The sequence below is a fragment of the Phyllobates terribilis genome, unplaced genomic scaffold (assembly GCF_046119375.1).
Source record: "Phyllobates terribilis strain yellow unplaced genomic scaffold, ASM4611937v1 Scaffold_1__5_contigs__length_1240528914, whole genome shotgun sequence".
NCBI lineage: Eukaryota > Metazoa > Chordata > Amphibia > Anura > Dendrobatidae > Phyllobates > Phyllobates terribilis.
Genome location: NW_027362761.1, coordinates 1134668600 through 1134688598, shown reverse-complemented (window position 1 = coordinate 1134688598; position 19999 = coordinate 1134668600). Strand labels below are relative to the sequence as shown.

Here is a 19999-nt window from a genome sequence, read left to right as displayed (position 1 = left end):
TTATAGCCCCTTGTGCCCGAGAAGGCCAAAGGGGTTTATAGCCCCTTGTGCCCGAGAAGGCCAAAGGGGTTTATAGCCCCTTGTGCCCGAGAAGGCCAAAGGGGTTTATAGCCCCTTGTGCCCGAGAAGGCCAAAGGGGTTTATAGCCCCTTGTGCCCGAGAAGGCCAAAGGGGTTTATAGCCCCTTGTGCCCGAGAAGGCCAAAGGGGTTTATAGCCCCTTGTGCCCGAGAAGGCCAAAGGGGTTTATAGCCCCTTGTGCCCGAGAAGGCCAAAGGGGTTTATAGCCCCTTGTGCCCGAGAAGGCCAAAGGGGTTTATAGCCCCTTGTGCCCGAGAAGGCCAAAGGGGTTTATAGCCCCTTGTGCCCGAGAAGGCCAAAGGGGTTTATAGCCCCTTGTGCCCGAGAAGGCCAAAGGGGTTTATAGCCCCTTGTGCCCGAGAAGGCCAAAGGGGTTTATAGCCCCTTGTGCCCGAGAAGGCCAAAGGGGTTTATAGCCCCTTGTGCCCGAGAAGGCCAAAGGGGTTTATAGCCCCTTGTGCCCGAGAAGGCCAAAGGGGTTTATAGCCCCTTGTGCCCAAGAAGGCCAACGTGGTTTATAACCCCTTGTGCCCGAGAAGGCCAAAGCGGTTTATAGCCCCTTGTGCCCGAGAAGGCCAAAGCGGTTTATAGCCCCTTGTGCCCGAGAAGGCCAACGCGGTTTATAACCCCTTGTGCTCGAGAAGGCCAAAGCGGTTTATAACCCCTTGTGCCCAAGAAGGCCAACGCGGTTTATAACCCCTTGTGCCCAAGAAGGCCAACGTGGTTTATAACCCCTTGTGCCCGAAAAGGCCAACGTGGTTTATAACCCCTTGTGCCCGAGAACGCCAACGTGGTTTATAACCCCTTGTGCCCGAGAAGGCCAATGTGGTTTATAACCCCTTGTGCCAGAGAAGGCCAAAGCGATTTATAACCCCTTGTGCCCGACAAGGCCAAAGCGGCAGTTCTCATCTGTAAATGCTTACAGGGAAAACCTGCAAAATGAAAAGCAAAACGTTAAAAGGGACTGTCTCGTGGAAACAAGTTATTTTTATTTTATTATTTATTTTTGCTCGGCAGCCCCATAGGGAATAGCTGGAGCGGCGGTCAAGCATCCGCACTGCCGTTCTATTTTAATGGCAAAGGGCACTGTTCTGCTGATGGGTGAAGGTCCCAAAGGTCGGAGCCCGACCAATCAATACATTATCACAAGAAAACCCCTTTAATGTCCCCTAGGGGGTCCTTTTATGTCTTTAGTCTAAAAAAAAAAATTCTCTCGGGCTCTCCAAAACCGTGTGAGTGCGAGGAATGAGGTAGAACAGCAATATTGGGACAGGCAATAGATTATCTCTTTGATCACGGATCCGAACCTTGTCAGCACGATGCTTGGTGACGTTGGTAATGTTGTTCTTCAGCTGAGAAGAAACTTTCTGCAGAACATCAAACCACCTGTAAGAAAAGTGAAACATAAATGATACATCTAAGGAAGCTGAAAACAGAGAGAGGAGGTATCACCATGTGTGTGATCTTACCCAGATGTGTCCTGCTCTTGGTCCGCCTGGACCATATTTCTTAGGCTGGCGTCTGCCAATGCCTGAGTGAAATGTGTGTAGGGAGCCATGAAGCAGTAATGGTACAAGCCCGGCCGTAGGTTAGAGGAGCCCAGGCGCTGAGCCTTGCCTTGTGATTTACCAGGGTTAGAGGATAAAGCCTCAAATTGGGATGCCAAATTTGTCCCAAAAAGTGTCTTCAATAGCTGAAGAAACAAGATGAGAAGATCAGTAAATATACAGAGCGCAGAGGACAATTCGGAAAAACTGAAGACGGACCGTCAACTACTGGTCAATAAACTGACAATCTAGCAAGATTTATCCCCTTCCAGCCACGGTTCATTTTAATTTTTGTGCTTTTGTTCCCACTTCCCTGCCCCTTTGCCTCATTCCAAGGATCAGAAGTATTTTTATTTTTCCACAGACATTGCCATATTGAGGGCTGGCTTTTTGAGAGACCAGTTCTATTTTTGAATGACACGAGTTACCTTCACATATGAAGTATTGACAAATGGGAGAAAAAAATTTAAATGTGGTCAAATGGTGAAAAGAAACTCTCAATGACACCATTGTTTTTGTTGTTGATCTGAAAAGCTTATTTCCCAAGTAAGTAAAATTATTAAGTAAAAAAGTTTTTTTCTTCTGTTGTCTATTTAAGTGGTAAAAAAAAAAAACTAAAAACCTTGGTTTGTGTCGCCTTTCTCTGGGACCTGTAATTTTTTTTTTACTTTTCTGTTAATAGAGCTGTATTTTTGAATGACACCATTTTGGAGAAATTCATTAAAGAAAGCATTAAAGGGGATGGATCAAACTGAAAAACACCTGAATATGCTCACCTGCTGCACACAGACAGTCGCCATCACTGGTTCACGGCTGAAACAGGATTTAAGATAACCCAGAATTTCTTCAACGCACTGTAAAATCGACAGCAAGATGTCAGGGAGACGGGCACAGCCAGACAGAAGAAATCAAGATTATTAGGCATTGCTCTCACAATAACTAAGCTATCAATTCCCTGCCATACATCACCATGTTAAAAGTGTGGAGCGGAGCAAATGGTCTAGATCAAGGGGGCGGGGCAAATGGTCTAGATCAAGGGGGCGGGGCAAATGGTCTAGGGCAGAGCAAATGGTCTAGATCAAGGGGGCGGGGCAAATGGTCTAGATCAAGGGGGCGGGGCAAATGGTCTAGGGCAGAGCAAATTGTCTAGATCAAGGGGGCGGGGCAAATGGTCTAGATCAAGAGGGCGGGGCAAATGGTCTAGGGCAGAGCAAATGGTCTAGATCAGGGGGCGGGGCAAATGGTCTAGATCAAGGGGGCGGGGCAAATGGTCTAGATCAAGGGGGCGGGGCAAATGGTCTAGAGCATTAAGAAATAGATTACTGTAAATACACAATCTGTCAAAGATATTGACAAAACGCATAAAGACGCCACATGTTGGTACTCGCCTTGCCAATATCAGTCAGTGTAGCAAGTTCTAATATCTGTGACAAAACATCCAGAGCAGCGCGCAGGAAACTTCCAAATTTCTCATTGTTATTCTGAAGGTCCAGGGTGACCTGCGAAAGAGAAAGGAAATCAATATTTAGTACTAATAAACAAAAGACCATCGGGCCTGCATTTCAATCTTCTTAAAGGGTAGTCAGAAATGTGATAATTGTCTAAGCAAGCAGGGTCCTGTATTTTTCTACGTTTTCAAATGTTCTATCTTTCAGATTTGTGGTACGTGGGAAACCTCAATTATCCTTGTAATATTAAAGCAGCACTCCAGCTTATTCTTTTATCCCCCCATGATGCTGTGTAATTTATTTCATCCCAGCTCAGTTGCAGCCATACATTTTTAAGCTTTCATTATGGGCAGGCCTGAGTACCAGTCCAGTACGTGCCTTAGTGTTTAGACAGGAAGTCAGCCTCAGACTTCCTGTTATCAATAGGATCATATAATCATGTAACAAATCCCTCCTGGTAGTTATCACACCTCCCGTTCCCCAGCTAAACCCAATCCTTCTTATTATCTATACCACTCTGTGCATACTTTGCTATACTTTGTGCCTTATACAAGAGCACTAGGGGTGTCAAAATAAAGATTAGCTGCAATTATAAACCTCCCCAAAAACTGCCTGTGAGTGCAGAATCTCCAGTGTATCCTATGAGATACAGCTTTAATCTGTCTCCTGCTTGCAAGAGCTGACAGGGAGAAACCGATCACAAGTAGGAGTAAGGGGACACAAGCTAAAGCTGCCTCATGCCTCCAAGTTCCACCTTATACAAGCATTATTGTCATCATATGTAAAATGTCTGATGTATATCATGTGTCTTCTGTTAATTCAACTAGGCAGCCATGTGGTTATTATTATTATCAGGATTTGGAAACATTAGGTAACCAGTTACATTAGTGGTATACATTACATCTGATATTTACTCGATAATTACATACCTTGTAGTTGGCGTATGTGGCTTTCAATACATCGTACAGTTTTAAATATGATGGAAGATGGTAGAAGCTGCCATGAGACTTGCTTGCTTGTGCTGGACCGGAAGCATCTGTCTGCCTAGAAGCTTAAATAAAGGAAGAAAAGGGAAAAACACTGCCATAAATGGTTTCCAATTTATTTATTTTTTAGCTTAGCTGCATTTTCCAACATATTTGCATCCTGATGAAATATAGAAAGTTGCTCATTGTCAGGAAAAAATAATGTTTTTCCCCATAATCACCTAACCTATCTCAGTCAGTCCCTTAGTCAGTGATGGTGAATGACCGCTACTGTTCAATTCATGCTTGGGGACCCTTGTCCTTCTATTGGTTCAGGTGCCAAAATTCAGACCCCAAAACACCAAATTTCCCCTGGGGCCACATAGATCCCAAAATAAGGGATGTTAAAACATCCTGATAGAGCGCAACAATATAAACAACTAAATATTTGAAATAAAGGTTGGGGACCCCTGGTTCTAGAGGATGAAAATCTGTTTTGGTAATATGATGATCATATCTGCCTCTGAAGAGGATATTTGCATGTTTAAAATTCCCAGAGGAGCATTGCATGGCCTTTAAGTCTCCTTACACTGGCTTGGTAATTTCCACAAGGAGAAATGTTCCTCCTTAAGCATCCTTTCAGAAGCCTCTCACTAAGGCAAACCAAACTTCATGCATTGCACTGATGAGGGGAAAACACCCCGATGCACGTGTCTGCAAATTAAGTTTCTGGTTTGGCTTTTATCCAAAGTCATGTGACAAGGCTCGTTGACTTTTAGGGTAGGTGGCGCTTGAGTTCCTTGCTCTATGAAGAGGCTACCTGCATGAGACAAACCTTTGATCTCAGCACTGTGCCAAGCAATGTTCACACCATCAGAAAGGAGGAAAACCATGAAAAGTTTCCTTTCAGGCACTACAGGGAATGTAAAAAGCACATGTGAAACTGTTTCAATGCCTCATGTACCTGGAGTGGAATCCGTACATTTCTTTGGGCTTAAGGGTACCGCTGTTTGCTCCACGCTTTCCTTTTCTTTTCCTTTTCGTCGTATGGGACTTAGAGAGGGCGGGTTAGTAAGAGATGGCAGTGTTGCCTAAAAAGTAAAATAAAGGTAGAAAAAAAAAATCACATCAGATAGAAAATGTTCCAATATGTATTTGGTCGAGCAAAGACCGTTAACACCTTGGAGACATAGAAGTTTATTTTATTTTATTTTTTTTTTTTTTTTTTGCTGTTTCCATCGGCAGAGCCCTGTAAACTTAGGAGTTGTAGTTTTCATTGACACCATTCATTTTACATTGTAATGGAACAAGTCAGACACTCCGTAGAAACACGACTACCATGACAAAGCCATCAGCATCCCATCATTTGGTCAAGTGGATGCCCTGTGCGGCAGAAGAAATGCTCACCATGTTTCTGCCTTTTACATGCCGCTGCCAATTGTGAGCGGGGTTAAACTACTCAGATCACAACAGTCATTCTTGGATGTCGACTGTATAACACAGCCAGCACCCGTGTGGTATGGGGTGGGTTCAGCTTCCGAGTCCGCTCCGTACATGTATAAGGGATTTTACAAAGAGAATTATATGGTCATGTATATATCCAGAAACAGTGATAATCTCAACCATTCCCTGGTATCGCAGGTCAGCCCCATCATAATAAAAGGGACAAGAATGGAGCAGATCCTGATTCTATTTTCCTCTTAGGGAAAAGATTTCACAGTCAATCAGCTATAAACGCCGAATGTATTACATGCAAATTTTGATGCAGATTTCACACATTGCTAAAATCTGCTACAAAATCCTTCTACAAAGTTACCAACATTCCTTTAAAAATAATAAATCTGTGCTTCAGAATTGAATCGGTGCAGCGTAAAAAATCTGCTGCAAATTTTTTCCACTATCTGTGGATGGTTTTAGAACCCAGTCTACATGTTATGATGATAGTCACCCAATGTGGCAGTCGTCACCACTCACCCAATGTGGCGGCCGTCACCACTCAATATGGCGGCCTTCACTCCTCACGGACTTGCCGTGAGGCAGGATAATCAAGAGATCCGGGTCAGAACCAAGAGGGTTCGTAATAAAGGGAAAAGACAAAAGCGTAGTCAGGTCAAGATCAAGACAAAGGGGCAAGTCAGAAAGATGGCTAAAGGTAAACCAAAGGTCGGCAATGGAGATCAGAATACAACTCAGAGCACAGAGCGCACACACACCACTTGAGCAAAGCTACAACTGGCAATGCTAAATAGTCCTGCAATCACCCAGAATAGATGACATTTGAGGAGATCCCTCAGACCCAGCCAGATAGGACGGCTGAGCTGTCAATCACAATACTCCCACCTCCTCCTCAGATTGGGTGGTAGAGCAGTCATTCACAGCATCCATAGGACACTATGAGTGCTGGAATCGAGACACATGTATCGCAGTGTAAATTACTATGGATTTTTCAGCATAATTCACCCTTACAATATTTTCACACCATAGGATGTGATCTTACCTTTACCACGGGTCCAGGGGTCACATCATCAATCACGTGAGCACATATATTAATGGCCTTCAGTAAGTGAACAAAGAGCTGATCCACCATCCCCACTATTGAGCGGTCTCCGAGGGCCGGCCATGGCTCCTCTTGTTTGTTCGTTCCCTGGTTAGCTTCATCCTCGGCCGGCCATGGGTTTTTCAGAGATTTAGGAGCAGTGGCTGAAAAGTGATAAGAACCACAGTGTGGATTAGGAGGCAACGTCTGATTGTCTCATACAGAACAGAACATATCCCAGTATTAATGCAGGATTGCAACATGTCAGACTCACCTGCCAGCAGATTTCCAGTTAGGATCAATGCATCTTGGTGAGCAGAGAGATCAAGGGGGAACCAGGCAGAAGACAGCAGTGACAAGATCATGTTGCCCATGCCAGCGGTGCAGCACTTACGAGGATCCTCCGAGGAGCTCTGCTGGGGAATGCTAAAAGTAAAACAGCCAAAAGATTAGAAAATATCAAAACTAAACTTCCAAGATGGTGACAACAAAACGAGTCATCAGTTCTAACTGAGGATCTGCCCATCATTGTTCTTTGCAGACGACGGACATTTGTGGAGTCTGACTGTTCCCACTGGCAAATCTTGGGTTTCGTCACAGAACCCATTATTTTGATGGAAAAATAGTGCTGCTTTTTCTCAGATCGGAAAGTATGGAATCAGACGCTGAGTGTGCTGCAGTTTTATTAAAGTGTTAAAAAAATATACTATGTAGCTGTAAAAGAGTTAATGCCAAAGTTGTAGTGATGAGTGACATAACCATCATCAGGGTCACTATACGTATAACTCCAACCCAAACTTTCACTTTGTGCTTTTGTTTTTAAATCCCCTTCTTCCAAGAGTAATTTTTTTATTTTTCCATTGACAGCCGTATGAGGGCTTTTATTTTTTCAGGACGTGTTGTAGCTTTGAATGACACCGTTAATTTTACCATATAATGAACAACCACTATTTTACAGAAAAATAGGGAAAAATATTCAAAATGGTGCGAAATAGTGAAACTGAAAAACGAATTAACAAAAGAAAAAAGTTGGCTTCTCTCCAGCAGACTATACCTCACCTGCTAGCACCAAAACTCCTCGGACAGTGAGAAAGTAGAAAAAGAAGAACTAAAGCATGAGGAAATGAAAGAAAAAGCATAACCACCACGAGAGGAAAAAAACTAAAATGAATCTCCGACCGGGCAACCAAAGGCGGGTGCAGTTTTCCCCTATGATGAAAGAGATTTTACGGCCACAAGTTGGGCTTAAAAAAAGAAAAAGATAGAAAAATGATAAGGGAAACTCTTCAATACAGCACATGGAAAGTCATTAGTTTTACAGTATACAGCCATGGCCGAAAGTGTTGGCACCCTTGAAATTATTCCAGAAAATGAAGTATTTCTGCCAGAAAAATTATTGCAATTACACGTTTTGTTATACACATTATACACATTTATTTCATTTGTGTGTATTGAAACATCACAAAAAAAAAAAAAAAAAAAAAGGAAAAAAGGCAAATTGGGACATAATTTCACACAAAACCCCCAAAATGGGCCGGACAAAATTTTTGGCACCCTCAACTTAATATTTGGTTGCACACCCTATGGAATAATTAACTGTGTAATCAATCGCTTCCTATAACCATCAACAAGCTTCTTACACCTCTCAACTGGAATTTTGGACCACTCTTCTTTTGCAAACTGCTCCAGGTCTCTCATATCTCGCCAACAGCAATTTTAAGATCTCTCCACAGGTGTTCAATGGGATTTAGATCCGGACTCATTGCTGCCACTCCAGAACTCTGCAGCAATTTGTTTCCATACATTTCTGGGTGCTTCTTGAAGTATGTTGGGGGTCATTGTCCTGCTGGAAGACCTAGGACGCAAACACAGATTTCCGACACTGGGCACTACATTTTGACGCAAAATCCTTTGGTAATCTTCAAATTTCATGATGCCTTCCACACAGTCAAGGCACCCAGTGCCAGAGGCAGAAAACAACCCCAAAACATCTTTGAACCTCCACCATATTTGACTGTAGGTCCTGTGTTCTTTCCTTTTTCTTTGTAGGCCTCATTCCGTTTTCATTAAACAGTATAATGATGTGCTTAACCAAAAAGCTGTATCTTGGTCTCATCTGTCCACAAGACTCTTTCCCAGAAGGATTTTGGCTTACTAACGTACATTTTGGCAAACTGCAATCCAGCTTTTTTATGTCTGTCAGTAGTGTGGTCTCCCTGGGTCTCCTGCCATAGCATTTCATTTCATTCAAATGTGGACTGATAGTTCACGATGACACTGATGCACCCAGAGCCTGCAGGACAACTTGAATTTCTTTGGAACTTGATTGGGGCTGCTTATCCACCATTTGGACTATACTGTGTTGCAACCTTTCATCAATTTTTCTCTGCAGTTCACGTCCAGGGAGATTAGCTACAGTGCCATGGGTTGTAAACTTCTTGATTATGTTGCGCACCGTGGACAAAGGAACATTAAGATCTCTGGAGATGGACTTGTAACCTTGAGATTGTTGATATTGTTTAACAATTTTTGTTCTCAAGTCCTTAGACAGTTCTCTTCTCCTCTTTCTGTTCTCCATGCTTAGTGTGGCGCACAATGCAAAGATTGAGTCAACTTCTCCCCTTTTTTTGGTTTCAGGTGTGATTTCCATATTACCCACACATGTTACTTGTCACAAGTGAGTTTGAACGAGCATCACATGCTTGAAACAAAGTTGTTCAGCCACAATTTTGAAAAGGTGCCAACAATTTTGTCCAGGTCATGTTGGGGATTTTGTGTGAAATTAAGTCCAATTTGCTTTTTTTTCCCCCTCTGTTTTTAAGTGTTGTTCCAATACATATAAAGGAAATAAACACATGGATAACAAAACATGTGTAACTGCAATAACATTCTGGGAGAAATAATTCATTTTCTGGAACAATTTCAAGGGTGCAAACACTTTCGGCCATCACTGTATAATCCTATGGTAATATTATCGCAAGTCCCCACAGAACACCTGCAAATTTTAGACAATACAGAAAACTAATAACCTCATCTGTCAGTGTCAGTACAGACCTGTTTTTTATTCCCCAAGGGCTCATTTACCTGAAGGAGCGTCCTCTGTTCTTGTACAGTTGGATCCGCGAGGCCTGTGCCCCAGAGGACATGATGTACCCACAATGCCAGCCAACGCTCCACGTACACACCGGGTACGCCGTCGATAACAGACATAAAGCTTCACAGCAACCAAACTAAAAACAAAAATCTAAGTGAATTGTGTGTGATCTATAACAATTCCAACTATTTTTCTAACTAATCTGGTTCTCCAAATATCAGGATCAAACAGGAATCCAACTACCACCATTGAATTCTCTTCATTAAAATAGCTTTTTGCAAAGGACTTCATTAAAGCCCCCATTTCATTGATTTTTTTCTTTTTTTTTTCCCCCTTTGTTAGGGATCATGTGCGGAAGTGTCATGTAACATACTCACTGATAGTCGCATTCTCCCGGTCTCAGCAGCACTCAGGTCCGTTGCGGCATTGCGATGGACGCATTTGTGACCTGCCGAATCGCACTGCGGTTGATGCGTGGAGCGGAAGTCACTTTAATTCGCTCAGCGCAAGTCTATGAGACTCCGAACAAGGCTGGAGAGTCTTACAATGAGAGCGAGACAGCGATCCGGCAGGTTACAGATGTGATCACATGGGCCAGAACGCCGTTGAAAAGGCGAGAAGACATTCACTGGTGAATATGTTACTACCTTCATGACGCATAGAGTCATCATATTCCGCAGCACTTTACAGACATTATCAGCACTGTCACAAATTGGGGCTCACAATCTACATTCCCTATCAGTAAGTCTTTGGAGTGTGGGAGGAAACCGGAGAACCCGGAGGAAACCCACACAAACATGGGGAGAACATACAGACTCCTTGCAGATGTTGTCCTTGGTGGGATTTGAACCCCGGACCACTGCAAATCAACAGTACTAACCACTGAGCCACCGTGCTGCCCAACATTGCATAATATACAAGGCTATGAAAAGTAAATGGCTGCTTCTTTGCAAATACAGACAGCCAATGCTTTATGACAAGTATCATTACCGTGAGAGCTCGTGTGGTCGACGTGGTTAACGCGTGGGAGACTGCAGTGATGACCTTGGACAGATTGTTTTCCATGCTGACATCTGTCGGACCCTGCAGTATATTGTACCCTCTGTAGATCCTGCAAAGAGTTTCAAAATTGTTAAAAATCAGAGTAAAAACACATTTCAGGTTCAGTAAGTAATGTGTTCCTACCAAGAAGTGATTAATTATAGACAGCAATTTTACAACAGAGATGACAGAATAATCAGGGCAGGTATCGACAGGCGGACTGTTAACAGCCACTAATTTCATATACCATTATCGATCAACTCTAGACCTTTGTCTGCCGTTCATGGTCAAAGTTATTTTAACAACATATCTCTCTAATTCTGGCCATCTTGGTCAGGTGAGCGGCATAAACGATTCGACAACGTGAACTTTACCAATGAACTTCAGACAAAAAAAATTCCTAGGTGGCATTTCATTTACAGGGTTTCTCTGCAACGCTCCCTTCTTTGTACTCCATCAGGACAAGGTAGTCTTACGCCAGATGCCATCAATTATCCCAAAAGTGGTCTCAGCCTTGCACATCAACAGCAAGGATATCATTCTCCCTTTCTTCCATCACCGGGAGTGTTCTCTTCGCCATCAGGACTTTTTTTGGTTATGGAAGCCTTCCAGCGTTTCTGTTGTCTCTTCGTGATCCCCAATAGGCCAAACAAGTTTTTTGGAGGAAACAAATTCTATTTCATAGCCTATTAGGGACCACAAAGATTGTGGAGGCCTAAAAGGCCCTTTAGGGTAATGATATATTCTAAAAGGGTGGTCAGGTATCAGGTCTGCCAGCTGAGCCTCTCCCACCTCCAAAGTTCTACAAATGGCTTTTGCCTCTGTATATTTCAAGGGTAAGGTGCTGTCGGCCACTGTCTGCTAGATGAGCCACAGTCAGTTGTTGTGTTTCCCCTCTCTGAGATGTCCAAGGGTCCTTTACCCCCAAAAGTTATGAATGAGAAAAAGAGATTTGTGTGTACTCACCATAAAATCTCTTTCTCTCAGCCTCTAATTGGGGGACACAGGACCATGGGTGTTATGCTGCTGTCCACTAGGAGGCGACACTATGCATAATCTGAAAAAGATTACCCACCCTGTCGCCCGTTCCGGGCCGTTGTTATGTTGAGTTCTCATATCGTTTTGAGCTCGTACATAGTTGCCTTCTTATAGGCATGTTTATGTTATCCATGTTAAGTTCCTCCTAATGCTTTTGCACAAAACTGGAGAAGGCTGATGCAGTCCAAGGGTGTATACTGCAGAGGAGGAGCCACGGTTAATCTTTTTCAGATTATGCATAGTGTCGCCTCCTAGTGGAAAGCAGCATAACACCCATGGTCCTGTGTCCCCCAATGAGGCGACAGAGTAAATTATATTTTTGCACTTAATGAAAAATCCCTTTCTCATTCATTAAATTGTGGAACACCACTCCCACCCAGTCTTTCTATTCTTCTTTCTCAGGATCAGTTCCAGCAGCTTTTAAGGAATTCTCTTCTTGGGGGTCAGGTAATGATGGTTCCAGGATGTTACTTGCTACAGATTTTAGTAGAAGGGCCTACCTGTGTCCTCCAACGTATACACCAGAAATAACACAAAATGTTCAGATTTGCATTTATTCCCTTCCGTTCAGTATCCCAAGAAAGACAATCGTCCCAATTACCTGGTGATTGTACTGACAGCAAAGTGAGATGCCGGTTGTGTCTCATGCATGAGGAGCTTCAGATAAACACTACTCTGGTCCCGAGCAGCTGCTACCACAGGATCGGCCTGACCTTGATCACAGCTGTAAAATAACTTTGGAACCAGCCTGCGGGAATAAAAAAAGAACAAAAAAATAAAGCCTAAATATATATACAAATCAATACACAGGATTAAGAACCTGTGGACAAATGCATAGACTTAATTTCGTAATCCCTGTTAACCAGCAGAAGATGTCAGCATAAAAAAAAACACTACTACCCCCATTTTCTGCAGCGATGGATACTTCAAGACGATCCCTGGATCTTGGTGTTACAGTTTAGGACTACAAACAGATTATAGTTTTGGAAAACAAAGTGTTCAAGCTATAAAATGGCATGTGTGGTGCATGAATTTTGCGTAAAAATGCTCTAATTTTTGACTAATTGTTTTTGTGTGTTCTGCAAAAAATTCTGCAAAAATTCCAGTAGTACATAAAATCACTCGAGGGGGTGGGGAATTGGAGCACATTTACGTAAAAATTGTTTGACTTTGTGAAGTCGCAATTGATGAATCAGCACCTGCATTGGAGAACACACACATACAAAAAAAAATGCAATATAGACTTCAAAAGTCAAAAAGATGGAAATTAAAAGAAAAATTTGGTGCAAATCAAAAACAGGCTAAAAAACAGCAAAAACTAGACAAAAAAAAGGCACAAATGCAATAATGAATCAGGCAGTGAGGATATTCAAAATAAAAAATTAAGTCTAGTCTGGTAGCATTTAGATCTGTTCGCTATCAATCAGTGGAGACCGTTCTCTCCCAAATCCTCCATACACATAATTACTGTGCTCATATGACACTTATGACAGCCGCTCCCAGACACTTCTCTGGTGGGAGAAGAAAAGGATTGGAATTATTACTACTTGATCATTATCTTGCCCGGGGAAGAATCGGGACCCCCCCCCATACACAGATAGATGGTCGGACGATCCTGCCGAAAAAGATGGGCAACTTTAAAGGGGTTGTCCAGGCTTAGAACTCACTCTATGTAACTGCAGACTCAATCCTCACACTGCAGACAGTGCGCTCTGTCAGGATTCTCCGGTTGCCGAGAGCGGACGATCATGTAGCCGCAAGTATGCCACATTCATACTCCAAGCCACGTCCCAACCAGACTAGACTGGCCTCACTCAATTTACTTGTATTGAGCGTGCAAGTCTATTTGGCAGGTGACTGCATTTATGCAAATTGCATGCTTGCGGTCACGAGCCCGCTTCGGGCACTGGAGAATCCTGGCAGCGCATAGACTGCACAACCGCTTTATTATCTAGTGTATAGGGGGCTTTAGAAAACAAAAAGTCTCTTCAATCCCATTTAGTACTTACCGAACTAATGAGGCGGCTGCTACATGTCTCACCCGAGCGTCTTCATCTCCTAGAAGGCTTATGACGACGCCATTTAATACTCGCTCCTGAAGATGCAGCAACTGTAATATAACATAGGAGAGAGTCTGCACTGCAATACAAGACGTCTGCACCGCAATCCAAAGAACCACACACACACACCAAGAATACACGCTCAGCTCTGATCAATCACATCTAGGCTTACAAACAAAAAGTAAACTTACCAGAAGTTTACAAAATAAAATTAACCACAGTCCCACTATTTTACACAACCCCATAATAATCCCTATTCACTCATCAAATATAATGAAAAGTTTGCTATATTTACCCCAGTATAAAAATGGACACCTCTATGTAATCCTTCTGCTCGGCCTTCCAAGAAATTGACTAACCTGCAGAAAGAAAAGCCGAATAAATGTTGTTTGACAGCAGGTCAAAAGCTATCACACGTTGAAAGGCTAGGTGATAAAAAGCTGCTCACTGGGGGTCACGCCAATGGGAACGCCAAGGATCCAGAGACCGCGGCTGTGGAGTTAACCGCTAACATAGAGCGATGGTCACAAAGACTTTAGGACAGTATATAAAAACTTTTTTTTTTTTTTTTTAGGGGGGAGAGGGTGGGGTTGGGAAGAGTCTTTTTCTTACCGAAAATCAATTTCTGCAAGGGTCTCCAGCAGCTCCGTCCTCACAAGCCAATAGGAGCTGTTTTTAAGTGTGAGCAGATCTATCATCAGCTGTAAACCGAGCTCGCTGAATGTGCTGCAACATAAACTGGATATGCAATGCTGGAGGAAACACAAAAACAAAAAACTTGAATTAGAAAAGGCAAGGAAATCCTAATGCAGAGACAGACCCATTTATAAAGGGTGTGTCAATGCCCCACAAAACGGCCTCCCACACATGCGGGTGTGCTGTATGCCAATTACTCTGTCCCCAGGATCTCTCGACCAGCAAGGCCACGTACAGGATACTCCTGAACTGGGATCACCGATCATCCAGCGGGAGCTATAGCCCCAGCGAACAACATTTCCTATAGATGTTTTTTTTGGTTTGTTTGTTTTTTAACCAATTCAAGAGCAGACCATTTTCTCCCTTTCCTGACCAGGCATATTTTCAGGAGCTAGCATTATTTGCCTAGTGTCAGCAGCATACACCCATGGTCTCCTGTGTCTCCCAATGAAGCGATAGAGCAATATATTTTTCTTCCTTAACTGCATACACAGAGCTTGTTTAGCACAGAGTTCAGAGCGAGCAGGAAGGCAGCGATGGCAGTAAACCATCTCTGCCTTCTCTATGGGGAGTCTGGCTGTGTCAGATATCCAACTCCACCTTCCTGTAGCCACACATTCTCATGCAGTTGCTTTTTCTGCAGTGATTTTTAGAACATCACTGCAGAGTAATATGTGGATCGGCTGGATGTAGAAAGGCTACGGGCGTTCTGGAAGTAGTTAAATGATAGACAGAATGAAATTTGAGATAAAATATCCACTCACCCTGACTGCAGCACAAGCCATCTTGCATGTAACGGATGATTCATCTTTCAGGGATTTTTGCAATACAGGAATGCAGTCTTCCACAGAAAAATGATTTCCTTAAAAAAAGAATGAAAAAAAAATAAATAAATTGATGATAATGAATATTTTAGCAGTTAAACATTTCTCGTTAATAGCAATGGAGGGCACAGCACTATGGGTACATGCCCTGCCACTAGAAGGCTCGACAATAGGCGGGGAAAAACCCTCCCTGTGGACACCATTTAAAGCCTGTCACCTGTCGCCCACTGGCTACTGCCACAGCGGAGTGCCTGTTGCCCCACAGATTTAAGAAGCCACCGAAAGGCTGGCCCTCTGAAGACATCAGAAGGGTGAGTATACATGTATACGTGAGATGGGACAGTAAAATCCCCCAATGTGAGATGGGCAAGTATAATTCATCCCCCACTCTTTCTCCTCCATCCCACTTTATGCCCCCAAGACTATCTTTTCCCATTCTACAGATCTTCTTTACCCGTTTTACAGCTCTTTGGCAGTTTTGTTTTTTTCTTTACTTTATGCTGTTCTTTCTAAGCTGTTTTGTGGGATCTGCTCAGGCCTCTTCCCTCGCTGACAGGCTGGGCCTTTTTTCTTGTCTACAGGCTGCAATCTTGTTTTGGCACCCAGAGAGGCCCGGTACTACCCCCAGATCCCCAAAACCTCCCAGCGTAGGGGGACTCCTACTCTCATCAAACGCTTTTTGCACTATTTTCATTAGACGGGCTTATTGTCAGAGTTTTTCTTCCTGGCCCCAAGGTAATATCTGCATCCATGCAGGAACTATTTATGGGTCTCTTCTGTCCTGGATGAAGCTTGTGTGGCGGAAGAGTACCGGATGGAAAAGCCAGCACCTATCCGCCACCAGTGCCATTTAAGGGAAACAGTTTAACTGATCCTGCACCTTTACTGGTACCGGCAGGCACCCCAATAGGACCCATTTTCATTGTTATCAAGGCACCCATGTCCCTTTCCCTGGGAAGTCCCTCCACCAACTGGTTATATACTGCAACAAACGTTTGCCATGTGGTCAGCCGACATCCCTCTGCCCAATGCCTGGATCTCACTCCAGACCTGCACCCCTCAGATCCCCAAATAGGCCAGGTCTTTCACTCAGGCCTCGCCCACCCGAAGCTGTTTTACTGGAGCACATGCCAGTGAAGCTCACCTGGGAGCGTTCGCTTGCACAATCAGCACGCTGTGACAGTTCGTGGAGTCTATCGCACCTTCCAAAAGAAGTTCTCACATGAGATGTACGATAATCGGCCCACGCCTTGTCCTCAGCCTGTCTGAACCACTCCTTTGACAGAGCCACAGCATATGACACAGTTTTTCCCTCTGCCTGGTCCAAATCCTCAGGGAACACCACTGAGCATGAGCAGGATACTAAGCTGGCCTCAGCCATGCAGGATATATTCCGGAAATAAGGGACACCACACATATCAAGGAAGAGTCCATCTCCCCTTCCTAGGAAGCAATTTCCTTCCAGTAACACTGCAAGCAACATGTTGCCTTTCCTTGAGGACTTTGTGATCCTCCAGTCAAGAGATAGAAATACCTGAATAGCTGCAAGCCTTCCTCTAAGAGGTATGAGGACCTCCTCCACTTTGTGGAGGAATCTGTTGTCAAATGGTCCATACCTCCCTTAATGCACCACAAAGTAGCTCACCTCTCAAGAGACACTACCTTGCTCTTCTCGGATTCAGCATCCGTCTGTGATCCCCTAGGTGAGAAAATTTACTCACTTTCAACAGTGGCTTTAAATTGGGCTTCCGGTTACAGGAGACTACCGCTTGGGAAAGTGTCTACACTACTATCAAGGATGCTGCTGGGCACAAGAGTAATCTGCCTACCCAGAATAATAAGTGCTCGTGGTTATCTTACACATTCCCAGGAGTTTCCACTGCTGTTTTGCAACTCCTCCTTTTAGGATGGCAACATGAGGATATGCTGACACTCAAGCTCCAGACAGCCTTCATTTCACCCTAAACCATCCCTATTGGTCTGCTCCAGGACCGCATACCCTAAACTGAAGTAAGAGGGTGTCCCCTTTTTTTCTTTACTTTTCCAGGTGGCAACATGTCCTCTCTCCTTCAGAGATTGGACGGCTCACGTAGACAACGCCTGGGTCAGGGAGGTGGTATTTCTATGCACAGGCTTTTTCCTTCATCCCTTTCGAAGGTTTGACCTTTCTTCCAAGCCAACAGCTACTAGAAGTCATTGTCCAAGTTCCTAACACGGAACATTTGCCATAGATACTTTCCCAACATGTTCACAGTTCCCAAAAAGGACGGTTTGGTCAGATCACATCCTGGACTTGAACAGGCTCAACAGATTTGTATGGGTACAAAGATGTCACATGGATGGACTCCCCGGTTTTGTTTGCATCTCTGGAACTAGGAGAATTCCCCTCTCCAGTAAGTGACACATATCTTCATGTAACCATTGCCAAGTTCCACCAGTGTTTTCTTCGCTTTTGGTTCTCCATATTTCCAGTTTGTTACACTGTCCCTTCAGATGGGCAACAGCTGCAGAGTCTTCAACAAGGTGCTCGCTCCCAGAGAGGTGGCAAGCATCCCCTCATGTCATGGCGTTTTGAGAAGGACAGGTCGTTATTCCTTGCCTGAAGGAATCTTTTGTGAAGATCATTCAGTAACAAAAGTCACCAGTCTCAAAACCTTCTTATATTCCTTCCTTGGTGCTCTACAGTTGAATAACCAACAGAAATCATGTCTGACATCTTTTCAGCTTCTTTAATTTTGGGGACATGACCTTCGACATCCAGGTGTTTTTTTTTTCACCTTACCAGAGAAGCTCCTCTTATGGAGCTAAAATGTGTAATTGTGGATGGTGTCTTAGTGTTCCATTATTTTTTTTGTGCAAAGGATTTTGGGCTGGATGGTTTCAGTTTTCAAAGCCAGTTTCACACAAGTTCAATTGAACGTTCCCATCTTGTTTCTCTCTCTGAATCAAAATCATTGGGCTCCTTGGGTCGTCGCATTCATTGCCTTGTTAGTCTCTGCAAAGACCTTACTTGGCGGTTGTTGCCCCATGCTGTGCTTCTGTCCTTTGCCCTTAATGATAGGTACTGTCGACCGATAAGAGTCTCATGCACTGGAAAAAAGTATTCAACATTACACCACTCAGGGTCGTGGGTCTCTGGAGAAGTACGCCTCCAGATCAACCTACTGGATTTGAGAACCATATTCTGTCTCTCTGACTGGTCATCCTGTCTCAGGGACGTCTGCTTTAAATACAGACCATAAACTAAACTGCATGGCCAACCGGAATCTTTAGGAGGGGCACCGGGAGCCCCTCAACAAGTAGGAAATCAACAGTTTTTTTTTCTCTGGAAGTAGCTCCACGTTCCAACTCTTCCCGTGATTTACATTCTCGGTAGTGAGAACCTAGGCTGCGGACTTTCTGCCCAAGAAACTCTAGATCTGAGGGGTTGGTATTCCTCCTGGATTAATTCTGCCAATTATGCCCTCACTGGGGCACCCATGATGTGTACGTATTCGCCTCCTGCCTTATACTAGGTCCAACCTACCTTGCTAGTTCCCAATGTGCCTGCGGCAGATGCTCTAGTCATTCTATGGACAGAGTTTTCTCTGTCCTATGTTTTCCTTCTATCTCTGCTTCAATCATTCTCAAGTTGGCCAAGGAAGAGATCCAGTGATCCTGATAAGCTTTGGATTGGCCTCACAAAGCATGGTACACCGACCTTATTTAGTTAGTTGTAGACACACCATGGCCGTTTGCTTTCCGATCTTTCGCAATGTCCCCTTTTTCAACCCATTTCACTTCAGCTGCATTTAATGGCCTGGTTATTGAAGCAGAGTTCCTGAAATCCCATGGGCCTGTCTGACTGTTGTTCAAACCATGCTGAAGGCTTGTAAACTAAACTAAACTAGTGTTTGTCAAGGTTCATCACCGTACTTGGACCTACATTGGCTGGTGTGAACAAGAACTTCCATGCCATGCTTTTTCCATTCCTAGGATTCTTACCTCTTCAGTCCAGTCTGGATGCAGGCCTCGGCCTCGCCTTTTCGAAGGGACAGTTTCTGCCCTCTCCGCACTTTCAGCTTCTCACAAACAGGTTAAGACCTTCCCTCAAAAAGTGGCCCATTCCACCTCTGCTTTCAGTTATCTAGTGGAGCATTGGGACCTTGATGTTGTTCTGTCTACTCTCCAAGAGTTTCCTTGAGCCTCTTCGCAGCATTTCCCTAAAGTTCTTTTCATAGAAGGTGCCATTTCCGGTGGCCATAACACCCATACGCGGAGTGTCTGAGCTTGCTACCCTTCCTTATTCTACTTAGGACAAGGTGGTCTCGCTCCCTGTGCCATTTTTTCTTCCGGAGGTGGTCACTGCCTTCCACATCAATGAGATCATCATCCTCTGGTCCTTTTTGCTCATCCCCATCAGCATCCCCTCCAACGACTGGTTCTGGTTAGGGCCATTCTGGCCTTTCTCTTCCGATTTTCTTTTTGAGTTCCCTGACGAGCCCCGCAATGGCCCATCAGGATCCAAGACTGCCATTTCCATATGAATCAAGTCTGTAGGGAAGTCCACAAAAACAAATCTCCACTCTTCAGGTCACTGCTCATTCCACAAGAGCTGTCAAGGCCTTCTGGGTAGTCAGCCATCGGGATTCATGTTCCAGGCCTGTAAGGCTGCCAACTGGGCCTCCATC

The 19999-nt window shown here is 44.0% G+C and overlaps 1 protein-coding gene across 2 annotated transcripts in view; it reads right to left on the bottom strand.

Moving 5' to 3' along the window:
* Positions 1-19999, bottom strand: part of HTT (huntingtin) — a 174085-nt gene that overhangs the window by 77331 nt on the left and 76755 nt on the right. For both annotated transcript variants that reach the window (XM_073647559.1, XM_073647565.1), the window contains 15 exons: positions 15270-15367; positions 14422-14561; positions 14105-14168; positions 13759-13859; positions 12351-12497; positions 10661-10781; positions 9661-9806; positions 6851-7002; positions 6538-6740; positions 5005-5131; positions 4005-4126; positions 3016-3126; positions 2404-2481; positions 1550-1773; positions 1388-1466 (listed from right to left, as the gene is read on the bottom strand). In XM_073647559.1, coding sequence (XP_073503660.1) covers positions 1388-1466; positions 1550-1773; positions 2404-2481; positions 3016-3126; positions 4005-4126; positions 5005-5131; positions 6538-6740; positions 6851-7002; positions 9661-9806; positions 10661-10781; positions 12351-12497; positions 13759-13859; positions 14105-14168; positions 14422-14561; positions 15270-15367 — 1913 coding nt within the window. The remainder of the gene's footprint in view (positions 1-1387; positions 1467-1549; positions 1774-2403; positions 2482-3015; positions 3127-4004; positions 4127-5004; positions 5132-6537; positions 6741-6850; positions 7003-9660; positions 9807-10660; positions 10782-12350; positions 12498-13758; positions 13860-14104; positions 14169-14421; positions 14562-15269; positions 15368-19999) is intronic.